The 21,300-nt window shown below is 40.9% G+C and overlaps 1 protein-coding gene across 4 annotated transcripts in view; it reads left to right on the top strand.

The window, feature by feature from the left end:
• The window catches only part of HRH2 (histamine receptor H2), a 230,029-nt gene extending 210,902 nt beyond the window's left edge, over positions 1 to 19,127 (top strand). For 2 of the 4 annotated variants that reach the window (XR_011030041.1, XR_011030040.1), the window contains 2 exons: positions 2,756 to 2,919; positions 18,726 to 18,814. Coding sequence is in view for 1 of the 4 variants with exons in the window: in XM_068272836.1 (XP_068128937.1) it covers positions 18,726 to 18,924 (199 nt within the window). In the remaining 3 variants the exon portion in view is untranslated. Of the gene's footprint in view, positions 1 to 2,755; positions 2,920 to 18,725 lie in introns of all 4 variants that reach the window. The other 2 variants (XM_068272836.1, XM_068272837.1) reach the window with 2 other exon arrangements.
• Positions 19,128 to 21,300: the final 2,173 nt, after the last annotated feature.

Genomic DNA, 21,300 nt, shown 5'->3' with positions numbered 1-21,300 from the left:
ACCTCCATAAAGCAGACACGAAAGACTGTCTGAATAGTAGTCACATTGGGGTACTAATTATTAATAAATGTGACTACTATTCAGACAGTCTTTCGTGTCTGCTTTATGGAGGTAAGTCCACCACTTCCTCCCAGCAAATTTTAAAGTTTTTATCCACTTTTATCCGTGTGTGACAGGACCATAGAAACCTCTCCTGTCCCCTGCAAGTGCTGCTGATAGGTTGGCCAGGCTTCTCGGGTGGAACAGACTCGCCCAGGCAGCCAGGGGAGAGAAAAGAATTAAAGTTATTTTCCAGGCACCCTTCTTTTCTAGGCACCCTTCGGTAGTGTAACCCCTTGAGTGCCTGTTTAAATATGCAGGGATGCAAGTGGGAGCTCGTGGCAAAATGACCTAAGCAGGGAATGTGTAATGTTTCTCAGCAGTTCATCTAAGCTGTGGCAAGTAAATAGAAACTTAAGACTAATGAGACAGATTCAGCAAGAGCAGAGGCAGCACAACAAATATAAAAGGCACATGTATAGGGATGTCGGTGCTGCCTCTTTCCTATTGTAATGCCCTCACTGCACGGACCTCTTCGGTAACTTACCGAACATCTACCACATGTGTGAAAATATTGATGAATTAGCACAGTGAAGTGTAAAATACAGAATGCGGTATTTTAAGGACTGGGATTTTGTTATCGAACACCTTTTGATGAATTGAAGCCTATGTTTTGTAATGCTACAAAGTTAGCAAACTTAAAGCGGTTTCTTCTTTAAGTAACCCGGTGCCTTCTACACACTTAGAAGTATTCTCTGTAAGGTTAAAGTAAATGAGACACTGAGCAAATTAGTCATTTGATTTCCTGAGACAGACTCCTCAATTTTCATTGTGGTGTAATCATAAATTGTACCACGACTGTAAACTGACCGCCAAAGCAGGAGAGGACTGTGGGTAGGAGTAGGGATGCCCATTCGGATTCTGCAAAATTGGCCTTTGCAATTGGAAGTCAGAATTCCGCGGAAATCCAATTTACCTCAACTCTGTAATTTTAGCCCAACCACAAAACTTGGAAGCATTGGACCAATCAGAGAATGCAGAATTTTTCCCCAAAAATCGGATTACCGCAGTAATTTTAGACCAATCACATGATTCAGTTTTTCTGATTTTCCAGTTTACATTTTTTTGTTTGTTATTTTTTTAATTCTCTGATGCAAAAAAAATGACAAAATTCTCCTCGGAAAATTGGAAAAACTGAAATCAGAAAAATGGAAATTGGAAAGATGAAAACCGTAAATTGGCGTTGATGGAAATCGGAATTTAAGCAAAATTGGAAATGTGCATTTCTGACCGTTCTAGGCTATTTCCCCCGGGGCACTATTTTTCCTTTAAAAGTGGCTGTTTGGAGGCCATCTACATACGCTAATAGGACCACACTCTTAATAATCAATTCCTTACTACCATTTGCCTTCGGCTCTGCAGAAACGCCAGAGAACACAGACTCCCGAGCCTCACCTTGAATATAGTTTGAGGGAGACAGAGCTCATGAACTTAACTGTTGCATCTTATAGAAGAAGTCATGGTGAACTGATTGCCAGATGATTGACAATGCTCCCTGGCAGTCCTTCTCAATCTTGAAACACTTACGGGTTACTCCCACCTTGGCCAGCAATCACTAGTGGCCCCTCAATCTCCATCAGCAGTCATAGGTGGCTCACAATATCTGCCAGCAGTCATACCTGCCAGCGCTCATATGTGTTTCCCAATATTGTCCAGTAGGCATTGGAGGCTCCCAATATCTGACAAAAGACATAGCTGGCCCTCAATATCATAGGTGGCCCAAAATATCAGCCATTGGTCATAGGTGGCTTCCAATATTGGCCAGCAAACATACTGTAGGTGACCGCCAAATTTGGCCAGCAGTTATTTATGGCTCCATATCAGCCAGGAGTCATCAATGGCTCTCAGTATGTACCAGCAGTAACAGATACCCCCCAATATTTGCCAGCAGTCATAGAGAGCTCCCAATATCTCCCAGCACTTATAGGTGGCCCACTGTCTGTTAGCAGTCATAGGTGGTGTCCAACATCAGCCAGATCTATATCAGAGTAATCCCTGCCTCTGTCACCGATGAATTTGTATTACACAACTTTGAACATACTGTGTTCTAAGCTAGAAAGCTGTATCATGTTCTGGGGGAAGTTCAGACACTGCAACATGCTGAAAAGCAGGAAACGCACTGTTGAGTACTAAAAAGCTGGAGCAGTGGAACTGTTTCTCACTATAGTTTATACTTGTGAGACTATGCACTTTTTTGGCTCTCGTCCTTCCCATTACCCACCTCCAAGGGCCATTTGGTTGTTTTGCACCCCCCCCCCCCCCCCCCGCAAGCCAAATGGTCCCACTCCTCCCCTGAGTGAGAGTCTCAGTCTGAATGGTCTGAATTTCATATTACATTTCTGCATGTAATAAACACAAAATATTCAGAAGAAATGTTACTAGTTTATTCTAGTAACTATAGTGTTCAGATCAGTCCTTGCAAAGGTAAATTAGCTTTACTAAGAAATGAAAGAAGTCACATGAATGTTACTCATTGATACTTGCTCTTAACAGATAAAAAATGGACATTTTAAGACAGATGTTTCTCCAAAAATAGGTCCCAAATAATGGAATACTTACAAATTTGAGTCACCATATTTTCTAATTAATTAGCTTTATGTTTAATCACGTTCATCATAAACAAACATAATTTTTTTATAATTGTAACCCTTTCCAGCTCAGGACCATAGGTTACTCACCGTTCATGATTTGTAACCCGGCACAAGACCAGCCACCATATCCAATCATCTCAGAGAGCTCCATGCAGAGTCCCGCAGGCAGGACCCGTGGACCAGATCAAACTTTCCAGGAGACAAGAAAATTAGTGTGACGAGCATATTGGTGAGTGAGGAACTTGTCAACTTTGTTGTATGAACACTTGAGCCTGGAAAGGGTTAAAGCGCATACATACATGTTGCCAATGGTAGAGCCAGTGAGGTATGGTCTGGTGTTAGTTGGTATTTGTCGTGCGGCAGATATTCCAATATATAACCCCCAAAGGCTGATTCAGGTTATACCTCTGGCTTCTCTATGATGCCTGTCTTGCCTGGAAAAGAAACACCAAGTTTCGAAAGCTTAAAAAGCAGTAGGTTATTAAAGGTTTTTTACACAATATAAAGATAGAACTTACAGTTTTGTACACAGTAAAGAGGAATGAGATTGAATCTAAACCAAGCTGCTCCTGACTGACACTATCTGCATAGAGCTGCAAGGCCTCTTATTAAAGTGAACCCGAGGTAAGAGTGATATGGAGGCTGCCATATTTATTTCCTTTTATTTACTACCAGTTGCCTGGCAGCCCTGCTGATCTATTTGGCTGCAGTGGTGTCTGAATTACACCAGAAACTAGCATCTTGGCTAATCTTGTCAGATCTGACAATAATGTCATAAACACCAGATCTGCTGCATGATTGTTCAGGGTCTATGGTTGAAACTATTAGAGGCAGAGGATCAGCAGGGCTGCCAGGCAACTGGTATTGCTTAAAAGGAAATAAATATGGCAGCCTCCTTATCACTCTCACCTCGGTTTCCCTCTTAAGGTATTGCCTAAATCGGTTTGATGTCAGCAACATAAGCATTTTATCTGTGACTCTCACGCTTTTTTTTTTCTCTTACAAACTGGAATCTTGCTTCTTTTACTAAGAATGCAAATATTACAAAAAACTATAATTGCATCTATGCCATGAATATCTACTGTACTTCTACCACAGCATAAATGCAGGCACTTTGTCAATGAAATTTCAACATGAAGTTGCATATGTACTGTATTGGTACTGTATTGGTCACACAAACTAAGGAGCAAGTATAAAAGCTAGGATAAGATATAATAAATATATAAGATATTCTGCAAAAAAAAAAAAAAAGCCTTCTTTTAAAGTACTTTCTCAACCTATAACTCCACTGCCAATTTTCAGAATAATTACAATACATCTGGGCACCACTTACTTTACATCAGTCAACACAGACACACTAAGTGTACAAAGTATCAGTATCGTAATAAATCTCATTGTAATTACATTACTGGTTCTCATCCATGAAACATTGGCTTCAGAGTGAAGTCAATTTGATGCTGATCATCCTCTCATCACTTCTCCTCATCACCTGCATTTATCTAGCGATGGCTAAGAGACCTTGAACCCCCCATTTGAATGTTTCTGTTAGTACCACTGTGGAAAAGCTGTTTTGTATGCGGAAAAAATGTAAGCAAGCTGAAATCATTTGTGTTATTTATACGTGCAATATAGAGCTGAACTAAAATATTTTTTTATTTTTTTTACAAAAGTAAAGTTTCACTCAAATCATAATACAGTTCAATGGCTTGTGTATCATTTGTGGGTGTTATAGTATTATTTTATAATATTTTTAGTAAAGTAGAGTTATGTTTTCACCTGTAGCAAAAAATTAGCTGTAGTTAGACAATTGCTACAAATGATCTCTGTATTTCTTTGTTACAGTGTACCTGAACTCAGGAGGAACTCTATAAACTTCTATCACAAAGGTCATTCCGCACACACCTTTGTTGACGTAGAAGAAGTGTTTGAAAATATTCCTTTTAAGAGCTTTCACCACATTAAATTCCATGAGCAAATTATAAAAAGAGAGTAAATAGTCATTAGTATCTCATATAGCATGTTTTACATTAGTCTAAACACACTAAGCAAACAAAACCTCAACACCTTAAAGGATACCAGACCTGAGGCAAAGCTACCTAAGGTACAGTAAGCACAGAGGTATGCTCAAGCTGGATCCACATACCTCTGTTCATTGTCCATTCATCTTCTTATCCCCACTCACCATTTCCCATAATCACTCCTTGAAAAATGTAACTTTTGGTTAAAGTCAAATATTTAGACAGGAAGAAGCTGGCTTGCTGTTATATTCTTTTTTATCAACTTCCCACTTCCTTCTCGTAAGGGGAGTGAATGAGGTGGGGAAGAGGAGGAAATGTGATGGTGATAGCCGGGCAATTGCAGCAAGACTACCTCTTACTGTCTGAAAATTCAACTTAAGCCAAAAGTCGACATTTTCAGGGTGCAATTACGGAGAATGGGGGAATGAGGAGAGACATGGGCAACACACATATGGACCCAGCACCAACATACCTCTGTGCTTACCTCAGGTAGCTTTGCCTTAGGTTGGGTGTGCTTTAATAAATATCTCAACCAACTGTAACATCCATTTCTAAGGCAACACAAGATTATGAGTCCCAACATACACTAAGATGCTGAGTGAGGTTTGTACTTCAGAGACAATACAGATTGCATGCTGCAAAGAACCAGATAATGAGCTTACATACAGGTCCATTCATGCCATTTCCACGACCTGCCAACTCATTCCCTAACCCTGCCACAATGCCTCTCTCCCAGTGCATGCCTCTGCTTTGCCATATTATCTCATGATTGTCATGCTCCCTAGCACCTTCCCAATTGCATTATTGCATGGACTCTGCACCATGCACTATACTATAACTCGTACCTACATCTAACATATGGTGGCACCTATTTTTTCCATTACATGGCTCCCAATATACTGTGTCTCACCTCACAATACTCATTACTTGCTTGTGTAATTGGTTTAAGTAACAGGAAGCAATTTTGAATGCTTTGGAAAGTCGTTCATTTTTCCATGTGCTTTAATTGACAAGGATGTGAATCAAAAAGATGGCAGGATGTTTTCATTTAGTGTTATGAACACAAATATATTCTTTAAAATAAATATATCCATTGTTTGGGGGGGGGGGGGGGGGTGCTAGTCACTTTTACGTCAAAAATAAAAGCTTGAGTTGGATTGTTCCCACTTACCGCCACATAATTTATATAGAATAAGAGTCGTTTTTATTTGTCAAGCACGCCCGTTTCATGTCTGGAATTGGGTTTGGCATACAGGACTAAGAAGGAGGTATGAGATAAGACACACAGTATTCAGCATATACACAATATGCTTGATAATCAGCAATGTAAATACTATCGGTAACAGTGGAAAACTTATGGAAGGAGGGCGTGGAGAGAGTTCAGGAGGTTGAGCACTGAAGGTCAAATCACAAGTATACCCAGTTACTGTTGAAATGTGAGCCATTGTACTAGATATTATTAAAATATGAAATCTGAAAATACTCACAAAGGTTTATAGAAGTCCACTTTTCCCAAAATGCAAATAATGTAATTCAATAAACATTACATGATGTGCTACAGAGATGATATATTGATGGAGGCATCATTTTGCATGCAATGGTTTTCATTTGTAGTTTTTGATGCAGACTTGACAGTATGTGTGCATGTATGATGGTGTCCAGACAAAACAACCATATTTTCCTAATAGTGCAGCTTTTTTCCCGACTGGATCTGCAGTCTTTTTATATAAATGTGTAAGTGCATCTGGAATTAATTACTCTTTTATAAGCTTAAACTGTTGCTTGGCGTGAATACTTTGTCACTGCAAACTCTTGATAAGCTGGCCAAGAATAGAATAGAAATGTTCGCAATCAATGTCCCACAAACTTTGCAATCACAATGCTTCATGCTGACAATTATTCACTATTATGTACTGTTGTCTGATGATGACGTAGATAGGATTCCGTGCCAAATTTTGAAGCCCTTGGGGAATTGACTTAGAATGAATATACACGTGAATAGGCATGACATAGGGAAAATAGACTGGTCTTATTGTTCCCGCAGGAATCATCAGCTGAACTCATGTATGGACCTCTTGAGAGCCATAATTATAAGCTAGTGAAATCATAGTCTTATGTAAGCATAAGGCTTGTGACTTAAATAAATAGTGTTGTGTAATGTAGAGTGCCCCTTCATGACTGATAGCCTCAAAGTCACCTTCACTTTGTTGTAACGTTGACAGATGTGATAAGGAGCCGCCAGACTGAGCCATGTCTTGGAGCCGCTAAGGCTGGTGTCATACCTTCACTGCTTGCTTAGCCACCTTTTTCCATTGTTGTATTTATTCAGCACAGAGGGGCTCATTCTGGCTAGAGGTCATAAGAAAATGGAATCAGTCACTGGTTTAATTTATAACTACGTGACGACAGATTAATCCAGACATCAAAATAAAATAATGTCATTGATATTTACTTTCAGATTTTTATTTATCTTTTTTATCTTTACCAAAAGAGATTTGCTTAATTGTTCTACATGTGTAGTAACTTTGAACTAAGCTAAATAAAGGTCTTAGTTTATTACATAATTTTTCTTTATGTTTTTATGTTATATGAAACTGTGTAGCATTTATACTATACATATTAAAAGTTTATGAACTTTTTTTGTGCCTGAAATGATATGGTATGGTTCAAACCAGTGTTTCTCAACATTATTTTGGTATGTACCCCTTTAGAAAAGCCTTTGCCAAGCAAGTACCCCTTAACCACATGACCACTACAAGTTGTCTTTCCCTTATGAACTAGAGCAATTTTCACCTTTCAGCAATCCTCCCATTCAATTAAATGTATCACTACGTATCACATCTAAATGATCTATATCTTGTTTTTTGCCACTTTTTTGGCTGATGTGTTCTTTTTTTTTTTTTTTTTTTGTAAAAAATAAACTATTTCTCCATGTCCATTAAAATAAACAAAGCTATTGTAGATAAAAAAACACACATTTAATGTGCCTATTTGTCCTAGTTATCACAACATATAAATTATGTCCTTGGTATAATGTATGTTGACAGTATTTTACATGGAAATACAGGGGTATTTTTTTCATTGTATTCCATCAATGATTGCAAGACTTTATTTGCAAAAAAAATTATGATACAGCCTCATTACATACATATTTAAAAAGATTTTTTTACAAGGGTATTAGGTTTTTTACAAGTGTTTTGTTTTGGTACAGAGTATAACAAAAAATGAAAATAACAATTATATTGCTTTTGGTTCAGTTTGTCACTAAAAATTCACAAGCCATAGACACCAACCCTAAAACATCCCAAATTCTATTCCCTTACTTGTCACAGTTAAAATGATACCCTATATACATTATCATATAGTTTTTTTGGGCACAGGGCACTGTTAACAATGAGTAGTAACAATGTATTTTTCAAGGCCATTTTTTTGAACCAGAAGTAATAGATATTCTTTATTAGCAAAGCCCCTGGAATGTCTGAACAATCAAGAAAAACATAAATGTCACCATTCTAAAACCTAGAGACTCAGGCCTACTCAGATATTGGTATTTTGTAACATTTGGACTGATGCAGTTTTGCTGAAATTTAACCATAACTGTGAAAATGGTATTTTTTTACAGTTTTTTTTTTTACAGTTTGTTACTTAAAATAATTCACTTAATATAGGCCACAGCCCTCAAACACCACAAAAGTAGATCTTTCCCTTATCATGGTTACAATGATTTACCATATACAGTACATAATCAGATAGCTTTTTGGGCACACAGCAGACTGTTAGCCACAAGTACCACCAATTGCTTTTTCAAGGACAGGGGGTGGTTGTAATCCATGCCAGAGTTCAGAAGCCAGAAGGTAGATGCAATCCATGCCAGAGGTCAGAATCCAGGGGTGGTTGTCAGCCATGCCAGAGGTCAGAAGCCTGAAGATCAACAGAGTGCAGGCAAAACGGGCGGAGAAAACAGTAGATACAAAATCTCTAATAATCTAGCACTGTGTGGTAAGCCTCAAAACACATATTAAGACAAAGTCCTGGTTTTGACAGACATTTTGGACAGTTTTAACAGGTGTCTCTTCTCATACTGGGGTATTGGCCCTTTATCTGCCCTATGCCTTCTGAGTCTACTGCTACTTAAAGGGATACTTAAGTGAAAATAAAAAAATGATTTTTACTCACCTGGGGCTTCCCTCAGCCCCCTGCAGCTGTCCGGTGCCCTCGCAGTCTCGCTCCGATCCTCCTGTCCCCGCCGGCGGCGACTTCCGGGTTCGGCGACAGCCGCCGACAGGCTAGGAATGGGAGTGATTCTTCGTGTTCCCAGCCACAATATATCGCCCTCTATGCTGCTATTGCCTTCTTACCGCGGTGTGTGACACGGGGTAAGCCGCCGGAGGGTGCCGCTCAGGCCCTGCTGGGCCGATTTACATAATTTTTTTTTCAAACACGCAGCTAGCACTTTGCTTGCTGCGTGTTTGGTCTGATCGCCGCCGCCCGCTGCCGATGCGCCGCTACCCGCCGCGGATACAGGGCCCCCCCCCCGCATACCCCTTGCGCAGCCTGGCCAATTGGCGACAGGCTGCGCTATGGGGTGGATCGGGACTCCCTGTGACGTCACGACGTCCATGACGTCGGTGACATCACTCCGTTCGTCGCCATGGCGACGGGGGAAGCCCTCAAGGAAATCCCGTTCAGAACGGGATTTCCTTATGGGCAAGCGGCGCCGGCGGCGATCGGGGCACACGGGGGGACGCCGCAGGGAGGAGGGAAGCTAGCTGCATGCTAAAAAAAAAAAAAAAGTGAAAAAAACCCTCCCGCGGCCACGCAGGGGGTTAATGTACAATTTGACACTTTAGTCACTATTATTATATGAATGTGTAGAAATGTGTATTTCTCCATTCATTGCTTAATGTTACTCTCTGGTCTGCTTTTCCTGTATTAAAGATGAATAATGCAACTGCAAGAAGGGGAAAAAGATCTTATAGAAATGCACCACACCTCCATGTAGTCATATCAAAGAAGCTTTTATTAATCCATTATGCAGTATAAACAGGATGGCAATTAAAACACCATTAAAAACAATTAGAGGCAAGTGTGAATTAATAACATGATACAGCATAAATGAATAAATACTGCACGCTCAATCACACCCAATATTAATATTACTGAATTACCACAATGAAGGTAAGAGCAAAAGTGCAGCAAATATAAAAGATGTGGAAAAAATAATGACCAGTGATGGACAGAAACAGGTGCTACAAAAATGCCAAAAACTGTGCAACACCATGAGATCCACTGCTGACCTCAGCCCTCCATGTCGCAGCGGCGCGGCCACTGTTCCACCTTTCACTTTCTGAGGTTTTGGTCTTGGGGTTGTTTCCTTTGTGGATCTCATAGTGTTGCACTAATATTTCTGTTCATCACTGGTCATTACTTTTTGGGTTTATTGCACTTGCACTTTTGCTTTTACCTTCATTGTGGTAATTCAGTAATATTAATATTGGGTGTGATTGAGGGTGCAGTATTTATTCATTTATGCTGTATCATGTTATTGATTCACCCTTGCCTCTAATTGTTTTAATTGTGTTGTAATTGTCATCCTGTTTATATAAACATTATAGGCCATAATAGGAATTACCACTATAGCGGTGCACAGGGAGTAACTTCGGCTGAAGTTACTTTTTAAACACTGTAATTTGGCCCCCAGCAATTGCTGGAAGCCGAATTATTTCATTCCCCCACTATCCACGTAAACCTGTGGGGGGGGGGGGGGGAATAGTATTTAATGTCGCCAGGAACTTGTGTGGTTTTATAGGATCCCTTCTTGCAGTTGCTATGTATTATTGATCCCTTTTGCACACACTCTGGATATTACTCATACATTGAGCTTTTGTTTTTGATGGTGCTTGCCCATATGTTTTGTTAAAGTGGACCTGAACTCTTGCACAGGACAGAAGGAAAACATAGAGAAATGCACCCTGTATGTATTTAGAGAGTGTAGCCTGCCTAATTCCCCCTCATTTGTGTCTAATCACAAGTTGTAATTTGATCCCCCAGCTGTATCAGCTGACTGCCATGGCAGATAAGCTCATTTGAAAGCACAGGATGGTAACAATATGTCTGCTTCCATGGAAGCAAGACAAGCGACAAGACAAACATTTATATCGTGCTTTTCTCCTAGCGGACTCAAAGCGCCAGAGCTGCAGCCACTAGGACGCACTCTATAGGCAGTAGCAGTGTTAGGGAGATTTGCCTAAGGTCTCCTACTGAATAGGTGCTGGCTTACTGAGCAGACAGAGCCGAGATTCGAAACCCTGGTCTCCCATGTCAGAGGCAGAGCCCTTAACCATTACACCATCCAGCCACAGTTGAGAGGAAGTAGACAAACTGCAGATATATTGCAGGATTTGTATCAGTTGTAACAAATACATTTTCTCTTTAACCACTTGGCAACCAGACTGTTCTTTGCAGCATTGGGCTGTGCAGGATTTTCAGCCTCCTGCACAGCCCAGCTATGGAGCCTAGTGATCGGACTCACCTCCTTTTTTGTCCCTAAGGGGACATGCTGCCGGAGGTGTCCGATTGCTGTGGGTGTTTTTTTTATTCTTGCCTCTATGAGGCTCTCTCTCCCTTCCCTCCTCCCCTCCGTGAACAGAATTGGAACAGGACAGCTATCTGCCCTGTTCCGCCTCTCATAGGCATTAGCCTATGAGAGGATGGCAATCCCCGGCCAATCAGAGGCCAGGGATCGCCGATCTCGTACAGCGCTGCCGGGGACCGCAGCACTGTACGCTTGTAAACAAAGAGGATTTCTTTCCCCTTTTGTTTACAAGCGATAGGCGGCTAGCAGGCTTGCCTAGGCTAGCGGCTAGCAGTGGCATGGAACGATCGTGCATGCCCGTGGCCGTTCCCTGGGAAACTGCAGCCCCAGGTCTTGACGCCAATCGGCGTTAGGCGGTCCTGGGGCTGCCCCCACGTTCACGCCCGTTGGCGTGATGCGGTCGTTAGGTAGTTAAAGGTTATTATGCTGTTGCATATGTTTTTTCGAGTAAAGAAGCAGTTTTGAATTCAGGTCCGCTTTATTAAAGTTGAATGATATCCACAAAACACATCTGTTTCTCTGGACTGATTCCTATTTTGTTGAACAGCTGACCCTATGCACATCTGTACATAGTACTTTTTACTGAACAATATAACTGCTTGGTTCTTTGGGTTATAGGGGGCTAAATATATCTTCTTTTACAATCACTTGTACACCCATTAATTTTTTTCCCATAGTTATTTACTGTTTTTGCAATTCACTTTAAGCATCCGATTTCTGTCATGTAGGGCTGCTCATCAGTCATTTTGTTTGGTTTATTTCCTTACTGTATTTTTATTGATCTGGAGAGTGACCCTTTGCCTTGCAATATTCTATATTTAATTAGTTATACCCAATACATCTAATGTAATATATACAGTATCTGCTAAATCTGAAAAACCTAGAACTAACACTCATATGGAGGCTGCCATCTTCATCCCCTGGTTGCCTGACTTCTGCACTGATGCTCTGTTTCTAATACTGTAAGTCACTGGCCTGAAATGAACTTGCAGATCAGATGCTTAGACTGAGGTGTAAGTCCACTGGCTGGATGCTTGTTGCAGGTGTGTGACTCAATAACAACTAAAGTCAAAAGCTCAGCATGTCACCCGGCAACTAGCTTTGTTTATAGGGGAATGTGTTCCTCACTTCAGGTTTCCTTTAAAGCTCAATTCCAGGAATGGAATATTTTTTTCCATCAATCCCTGAACTAGCATTCCCTAAAGCCTCCATCTTTAGCTATGGGGGTCTTCAACTTCAGGGGTCTCATTACCCCACCCTTTGTGCTGTTCTAATGCCATTCTCTACTGCAGCACAGATTTTAGAAACTCCTGATTACACACACATCATCCTGCCATAGCCACACAACCTTTCAACAAATAGAAAGTAGAAGACAGTGGCTATAAGAGGCATAGCCCATATCTAATGTGAAATGATATGAGCAATTGATTACCACATGCTCCTTCCAGATATAACCGCTGAGGACCAGGCCACTAATATGACATGGTGGCTCACCTCCAGGTGCTGATGGAGACTCTGCCAAATGTCCCTGTGCGATTCCATCACTGGGACCTTAATGAGGAGGCCTTTTTAATAATGAGTATGGGCTCAAGGAAATAGATGGCGGGTAAAAAAAATGAAAAATTGAGTTGTTTGTAACCATGAATTCCACATAGTTTACACTTGTTTGAGACCATTTGTTTTCATTACTAAAAGTGTACCTGAGATGTGAATAAAGAAAGATTTGATATTTACCCGGGGCTTCCACCAGCCCCATAAGCACTGCTAAGTCCCTCGCCGTCCTCTAGAGTGCCTCGGTTCAGCCGCAATCGACCCCGATAACTGGCTCATTCATGTCAGTAAGGGTCTTCAGCCCATACGCAGCCTCTCGCCAAAGAGCCCGACTGCTGTGGCTAAACCAGTTACCGGGCCCGATAGCCGGAGAATGGAGGCACTCGGGAGGATGGTGAGAGACTCAGCGGTGCTTATGGGGCTGGAGGAAGGAAGCCCCAGGTAAGTATCAAATCTTTCTTTATTCACATCTCAGGTACACTTTCATAATATTAACTCCTACACAACCGCCGCATCGTGTATTTACGCTCCCCTGCACAATGCTTCACAACCAGGGGCGTAAATTCACTTACCCGCGTTGTTTACCTTGTCGCTCACAATCGCTGCGCTTCCGCTGTTCATTTTTACCGCAGTTCCACCGATAAGGTGATCAGGGACTGGGAACAGCTTGTTCCCATCTCGATCACTGTCCCCTCGATGAATGAAAAGCCAGGATTACGCTGACGCCGGCATTTCATTCACGTAAACAGATACACTAACTACTTCCAAGTACTGTTTACTGTAATCTGAAGTTAAGTGAAGTGCCATCTTGTGGCCAAAAAGTAAAATGCACTCAAACATACACACACATACGCCCACATACACTTTATAAATAGTTATACATACTTTTTATTACATTTTAACTCATTACACTCCTACACTATAGTTACCCGAATAAAAAAATGTATAAAAATAAAAAAGACAATAAAAAAAAATTGTTAACTTATAGACTTTTTAATGTGTATGTCAGGAAGGAATATTACTGTTAATTTTGCAAACAAAGGTTTTTAAATAGACATATAGAACTAAGAATCACTAAACTGAAAAAAATGCACCTTTATTTCCAGATAAAATATTAGAGCCATACATTGTAGTAGGGAAATATGTTAAATGTTGCAATAACCGGGACAAATGGGCAAATAAAATGTGTGGGTTTTAATTATAGCAGCATGTTTTATTTTAAAACTATAATGGCTGAAACCTAAAAAAATAATGAATTTTTAAAAAAAATGTCTTATTATTCCCTTTAAAATGTACATAACATAAAATAATCCTTAGCAAAAAGTATCACCCAAAGAAAGCCTTATTGGTGGCGAAAAAAAAACTATATATAGATCATTTATGTGTGATTAATAACAATAACGTTATTAGTGAATTAATGGGAGGAGCATGATATGAAAATTGCTCTGCTTTTTAAGGGGAAAAACCTGTTTTTGGGAAGTGGTTAAAGAATCCCAGCATTATAATAATGATAATAAAAATTAATTATATTATTAGCAAAGCCAAAAGCATCAGTTATGAGTTTCCTAAGTGCTTTGTGTATCAAACAAGCAAAGTCCTGCTCCTGTATAGCGAATAATAGCTATCAGCACAATAATGTGACATCCCGTTAGTCTGGATGAAAGGTGTGACTCTGAAATACAGCTTGTGCTTCAAGTCTCAGCATAAATACATCTCTTCAAGGGAAACCAATTCCATTTGTTCAGTCACCTCAGTTATAAGCTATTAAGGAATCATTGTGAAAGATGACAGTGTTTACAGCTGGAATGCAGACACTAACATTAATATACTCAAGCCATACATTTCATAGGAAATTCCTTTTATTATTAATACTTAAATATGCAATGCATCAAACCACCACAACCGAATATAGGAGTTTAGTAGCTCTAACACAGGCTAAATACATTACAAAAACATTGAGAGAGACAACCCCATTTGTCAGTAGCTATAGGATTTTACAGGATTAGACTGTGGAGCAAGATATATCTGTGCCCAAAGCAGAAAAAAGGGCGCAGGAGCTCTTACGGAAAAATGGCGCCACCATAGCCACCTATGATAAAAGCCGCATTTAGTGGCATAACAAGGAAATGTAAGCACATGGCGACGGCTGCTAGTGGGTGACTTAGGGCACCCAATTTTACATTTTTGCTGCAAATCTATATGATATACGATATGCGGCTATGAAGGTAAATTTCGGTGCCCATCTGCCCCCATTTGGGTGTCTATCCGCAAGCCATTTTTTCCCACAAGCCTGTCCTTAGTAAATGGTCCCTCTTGCTGCTAATCGGGCACCTCTGGAAGCCCAAATCTACCTTCATAGCCGCATATCACAGCTTTGCAGAAAGGCGGGGGGGGGGGGTCAGGAACAGGAGGCTAGAGTTAGGAGTAAAGAATACTTGCATATTAGCATAAAATGTAGATAGTACTGTTGGGGGCGTTAGGAAGGGGGGTGGAGGACGGGTGATTCCAGTGTAGTGATGATCGTAATCAGCTACTTACGATTACGCAAATTTTCAGGAAAATTTTTGCAATTTTGCCTATAAGTAATTTTTATTCGCACATTTAATTGACTTTGTATAGTCATTCGTGATTTTGCACAAAATTTCGCCTAATTTTTAAATAATTTTGTGCAGAATTTGGCAGTGAATAGCAAAGCCCCCATACATGCCATTGACACCAAAATTGCTACATATAATAAGGAGAATAGTGGGTACAAGTACAAAAAAAAATAATTTTCCAAAAGGACCTTGTAGTTTTTGAGAAAATCGATTTTAAAAATGCAAAGAAAAATTGTTTAAAAACATTTTTTGGCATATTTAAAATCGATTTTCTCAAAAATTTAAAGATCTTTTTTTTTTTAAATTGTACCCACCATACTCATTAATATGTGTAGCAATTTTGGTAGCAAAAGCATGTATGGGGGTTTGCTATTAACCACCAAAGTCAGCACAAAATTATTCAAAATTTCACGAAATTTTATGCAAAAATTAAGCAAAATTATGAAATATTACTATAACATACAAAGTTAATTACAATTTTCCCTGAAATTTTGCATTACGATTACGAATTTACGATGCATAATTGCAAAATTTCGTCCCACCACTGATCTAGTGTAAAGAGGGGAGGGACTGTATAGGAATCAGAAAGGACTAGGGAAATGGCTGGGTTTATGTTTGAGGGAGGTTAGGATCAGGATGGAGGAGGCTGTTTTTTAGGGATAGTCAATAAATGGAGGAATAGGGTCAAAAACCCCAATGATGTACTATTGCAAAAATAGTGGTCAGTTACTGATAACAGCACTTTACCAATATTCTATATACATAATGTTCAAATGAACAGAGATACAAATCAAATGTATAAATAAGACCAGGTTCTCCTTGAGGTATGGGATCCTCATACTTCTAAAGGTGGCCACACACCATACAATTTTTAAATATCTGTTCAATTTAAGAATTGCTATCAATTTTTATGAATTATTGTAACATTTCAAAAATATGACCAATGTACCACACACCTATATTCAATTTTTTCCTCAATTATGATAAAAATGATTGGAAACTCAGAGAAAATTGCTAGGGTGTGTATATTAATAAATTAACAATCCAACACACACCATACAATCTTTAGTAGAGATTGAAGAGAAATATCTGTCATTCCGGATCGATTTAAATCAAAAATAAAACGGGAAATCCGATCGTATTTTTCAGTCGAACGAAAAAAAAGCGTTCCATTTTTTCGAGAGATGCGATCGTTTTTATCGAATTACTGTAAAATCGGATAATTTTATTGTATCGTGTGTCGCCACCTTAAGACTAGCTCTGTTTATCAGACAAGAATGAACGAGGTCAGACGTGGTTCACCAAGTAAGCTCTGTCCCCTTAAAATGCTGGGCATAATAAGTTAAACCCTCAAGAACTAGAGTTGGGTAACTCTTATGTAGGAGCAACATAAGCTGTGCTCTCACCCTAAACAGTATAAACACAAAAGAGGCCATAGACTAAAACATGGGCTCACCTGCCTCCTTGAATGTGACAATGAATTACAGTGGTTACGCTATGCATGCAAGACATAGTAGTTGATGATATGCTGTAAATACCTACTGTTTGGTCCACTTGGAAAAACTCCACATTTTTTACAAAAGCTTTTATGTCCAACTTTATGTTGGACATGACCTGGAGATCCAGTCTGTAAACGATAAATCCCAAAAAATGTATTGGTTGGTAAGCTCTTTCATTTTATCACTGCCTCTGCAGTGCTGGGTCCCTGGCTCAAATCCCAGCCAGTGCACTATCTGCACAGAGTTTGTATGCTCTCTTCTTGTCTGTGTGGGTTTACTACAATGAATAGATGATTATGGAGGGATTAGATTGTGAGCTCTTCTGAGGGACAGTTAGCAAAAGGTTTGTGTGTTCTGTACAGTGCTGTGGAAAATGTCAGTGTCATATAAATACAGATAGATAGATAGATAGATAGATAGATAGATAGGCACCTCCCCACACACACACACACACAGACACAGACACACACACAGACTAGTGTTGGGCGAACAGTGTTCGCCACTGTTCGGGTTCTGCAGAACATCACCCTGTTCGGGTGATGTTCGAGTTCGGCCGAACACCTGGTGGTGTTCGGCCAAACTGTTCGGGTTCGCCCGAACTGCTGAATGCCCGGCCGAACAGGGCCCCTGTTCGGCCGAATACGGCCCCCCTATGGGGTCGCAGGCATAAGGGGGGAGCATGCGGTTCAGCGGTAGTACCCTTGTGGTACTTCCGCCCTTTCTCTGACCTCACGTCCTCTGCGTAATGACGCATACGAGGGTACGCGTGACGCGTACCCTCGTATGCAGAGGACGTGAGGTCAGAGAAAGGGCGGAAGTACCACAAGGGTACTACCGCTGAACCGCCCGCTGCCCGGCCTCCCTCAACGCGTCCTACTCCGACTCCTCCTCCTCAGTCACTTCATAGTGCCAGCCAGCCACTGCAGCAGCCAGCCACCACCACCGGTACTATTTTACTTTCGTCAAACTTTTGTATGGGGAAGCGGGCAGAGGGGGGAGCGCTAGCGGAGGGGGTGGGGGGAATTTCCGACCCCCCCCCCCGCGATCGGGGCATGCTCCCCCCTTATGCCTGCGACCCCATAGGGCCCCCAAAAGCGGGATGTTCGGGGAGTTCGGGGTTCGGCCCGAACATGACGAACATCGCGGCCATGTTCGGCGAACGTTCCCGAACCCGAACATCCAGGTGTTCGCCCAACACTAACACAGACACACACACAGACACACACACAGACACACAGGTATCACAGCAGGTGCACTGCACGGTCAGAAACAGTGTTGCTTGTGGATTTTTGCCAAAGTCATTTACCCATCGGAAATGCTAATTTTGATTTTGAGAAAATATTTTCAAAAATACATTGTATTTTTGCAATATGGTCAAAGAAAATGATTTTTTCTGATGCAAAAAAACAAAACAAACATGAAATAACATTATTGTTACTGCAAAAATTCATGAAAGGCACAAAAACCGTTTATTTAAAAATGAGTGAATAATCATAAACTTACTGCAAAATGATTTTTGATGGCATTTTCGCTCGAAAGTCAAAGTTTACATTATTTCTTGAAAATTAATGTGAAAGTCATTTTCGCTCATCACTGGTCAGAAATACATGAAATAGATTGTTATGGCTGAAGTTACTTTCTACAGCACCTACAATTCTGAAAGGACTATTTTTGTTTTCCTTAGCTTCATATTAAAGCAGTGCAGTAAGAATCGTTGATCTGTCTCATTTAGAATTCCATTTGCTTTGTATTTATTTGCACATTTTTCTTGACAGGAATCATCCCAGATGGTGCAATGACTGTTTGGATTACATGACCTGCAGAGCAAGGCTGTGGCTTTTTAAATACCTTCCAAAACAAAACATATGGACTTCAATGTTGAATGATCCTGTGGTTGAAGTTCCAGAAGATGCAAACGTGAGGCATTCTCTATCATCACTGCCATTGCAGCTTCAGGACTCTGCAATAAATTAACAGTCTTGCAGGAATCACATGGACTCTTGGTGAGCAAGCATACGAGATTGTGAAGACAAGGACCAAATTCACAGACTACACATAATATACAGTAATCTCGCATAAACTGTTTGTAATACACAATGTATTAAACAAGGTGTAATTAGAGTCCAACTGTCCAAGGTGTTAAAAATATACAGCACAAAATATACTGACTGAAGCAAGTATGTTTTGTTTTATGGAATACTTGTCATCACTGTGAACAGAATTCATCAGCTGTCAAATATAAAGCAAATGTCTGTTGTGGAATATTACAAAACCGGCAGCAACTGTCAGTGACTTGAATGTCATATAGCGTGAGTGTGAGTGTGATAACACATGCCAATGCTTTGAATCCTGGCCAAAGCTTCCAACATATATACAGCTTATCCGTGTTTATCAATGTTAGTGCTGGTTTCTACTGAACAGTTTACCTCCACTTGCACAGTTATAAATTCTCTCAGATTTTGTATATGGTTCACCAGACAGTATTTTTATATGGTAGAAGAAGAAAGCCCTTAAAAAAGTATAACAAAAATCTTTATTCAGCATTAGGTATAATAATAATCACAATATTGATGATCCAATAAAGAATAAAACCATTTAAAAAACAATTGCTTTATTGAATCATCAATATTGTGATTATTATTATACCTAATGTTGAATAAAGATTTTTGTTATACTGTTTCAAATGTTGCTGTGGGAGGTGCTATTTTTTAAAGGGCTTTCTTCTTCTACCATATAATTGCTCTTGTTTTGAGCCCTAGCACACACAGTTATTTGGTTGAGGTGTTGCAGACATTTTCCACAAACTATCCACCAGACAGTATTTTTGACAGGAATCATCCCAGTATGTAGATAGTCAATGGATTAGCACCTACTGTAATAGTATTTCACATGAGAAGGAACACCAGCTTTCAAACCAAACATGTATTTTAAAGACTATATAAATAACTGACCAGGAGTAGTGATGGGCGAACACCTGGATGTTCGGGTTCGGGAAAGTTCGCCGAACATGGCCGAGATGTTCGGCATGTTCGGGCCGAACCCCGAACTTTCCGAACATCCAGCTTTTGGGGGCCATATGGGGTCGCAGGCATAAGGGGGGAGCATGCCCCGATCGCGGGGGGGGTCGGAAATTCCCCCCACCCCCTCCGCTAGCGCTCCCCCCTCTGCCCGCTTCCCCATTCAAAAGTTTAAGCAAAGTACCTGTAGTGGATGGCCTGGCAGTGGGCGGCACTGTGGAGTGAGGAGGAGGAGTCCGGAGAGTGACGAGTTGAGGGAGGCCGGGCAGCGGGCGGTTCCCTTTCTCTGACCTCACGCCCGCTGCCCGGCCTCCCTCAACTCGTCACTCTCCAGACTCCTCCTCCTCACTCCACAGTGCCGCCCACTGCCAGGCCATCCACTACAGGTACTTTGCTTAAACTTTTGAATGGGGAAGCGGGCAGAGGGGGGAGCGCTAGCGGAGGGGGTGGGGGGAATTTCCGACCCCCCCCCCGCGATCGGGGCATGCTCCCCCCTTATGCCTGCGACCCCATAGGGGGGCAGTATTCGGCCGAACAGGGCCCTGTTCGGCGGCCATTAGAAGTTCGGGGCGAACCCGAACTTAAAAGGCCGAACACCATCAGGTGTTCGGCCGAACGCGAACATCACCCGAACAGGGTGATGTTCTGCAGAACCCGAACAGTGGCGAACACTGTTCGCCCAACACTAACCAGGAGGTCCTGCTTGATGCCTTACGGTATTTAAAGAATGTATACTTTTTTTGGAAATACTTTTACTAACTGCTTTTATCAGCCCTCTCTTTGCTCTGACCTGATGGCCCCCACAGGTACTGAGGAAATATACATCTGAATGTTGTGCTCTCGGTGCCCAATATTCAGAGTAATAGGAATGCTTTTTTAGGTTTGAGATTACATCTGTGATTTCAGTGCATCTGCCACATTAAAGTGGATCCGAGGTGAACCTTTACTCATTGCATAATTGTGTTCCTTTCCTATTGTTTATAGAGCATTTCTCAAGCCAAATACTTTTTTGTTTTTGTTTTAATACTCTAATTCCCTATAAACTAAATAAACCACGCCCGCAGGTTTTCAGAGAGCCTTGGCAGTAGCAAGGGCTCATGGGAGCTCAGTCTGGGCAGGAGGAGGAGGAGGTGTAACAAGCCATTGATTTCAGAGGCAGAGGGGAGGAGGGGGATTAGGTTTTTTTCACAGGCTTAGTGATCCAGATACAGATAAGCCTGCCTCTGTGTAATGTTTACAAACAACATGGCTGCTGTCATTGTATCACAGGAAGAAATAATCATTTGTTAGCTGTTTGCAGCTATATTTGCTGTGTAAACTATAGATAAGATAT

The sequence above is a fragment of the Hyperolius riggenbachi genome, chromosome 3 (genome assembly GCF_040937935.1).
Source record: "Hyperolius riggenbachi isolate aHypRig1 chromosome 3, aHypRig1.pri, whole genome shotgun sequence".
NCBI lineage: Eukaryota > Metazoa > Chordata > Amphibia > Anura > Hyperoliidae > Hyperolius > Hyperolius riggenbachi.
This window is presented reverse-complemented; position numbering and strand designations above follow the sequence as displayed.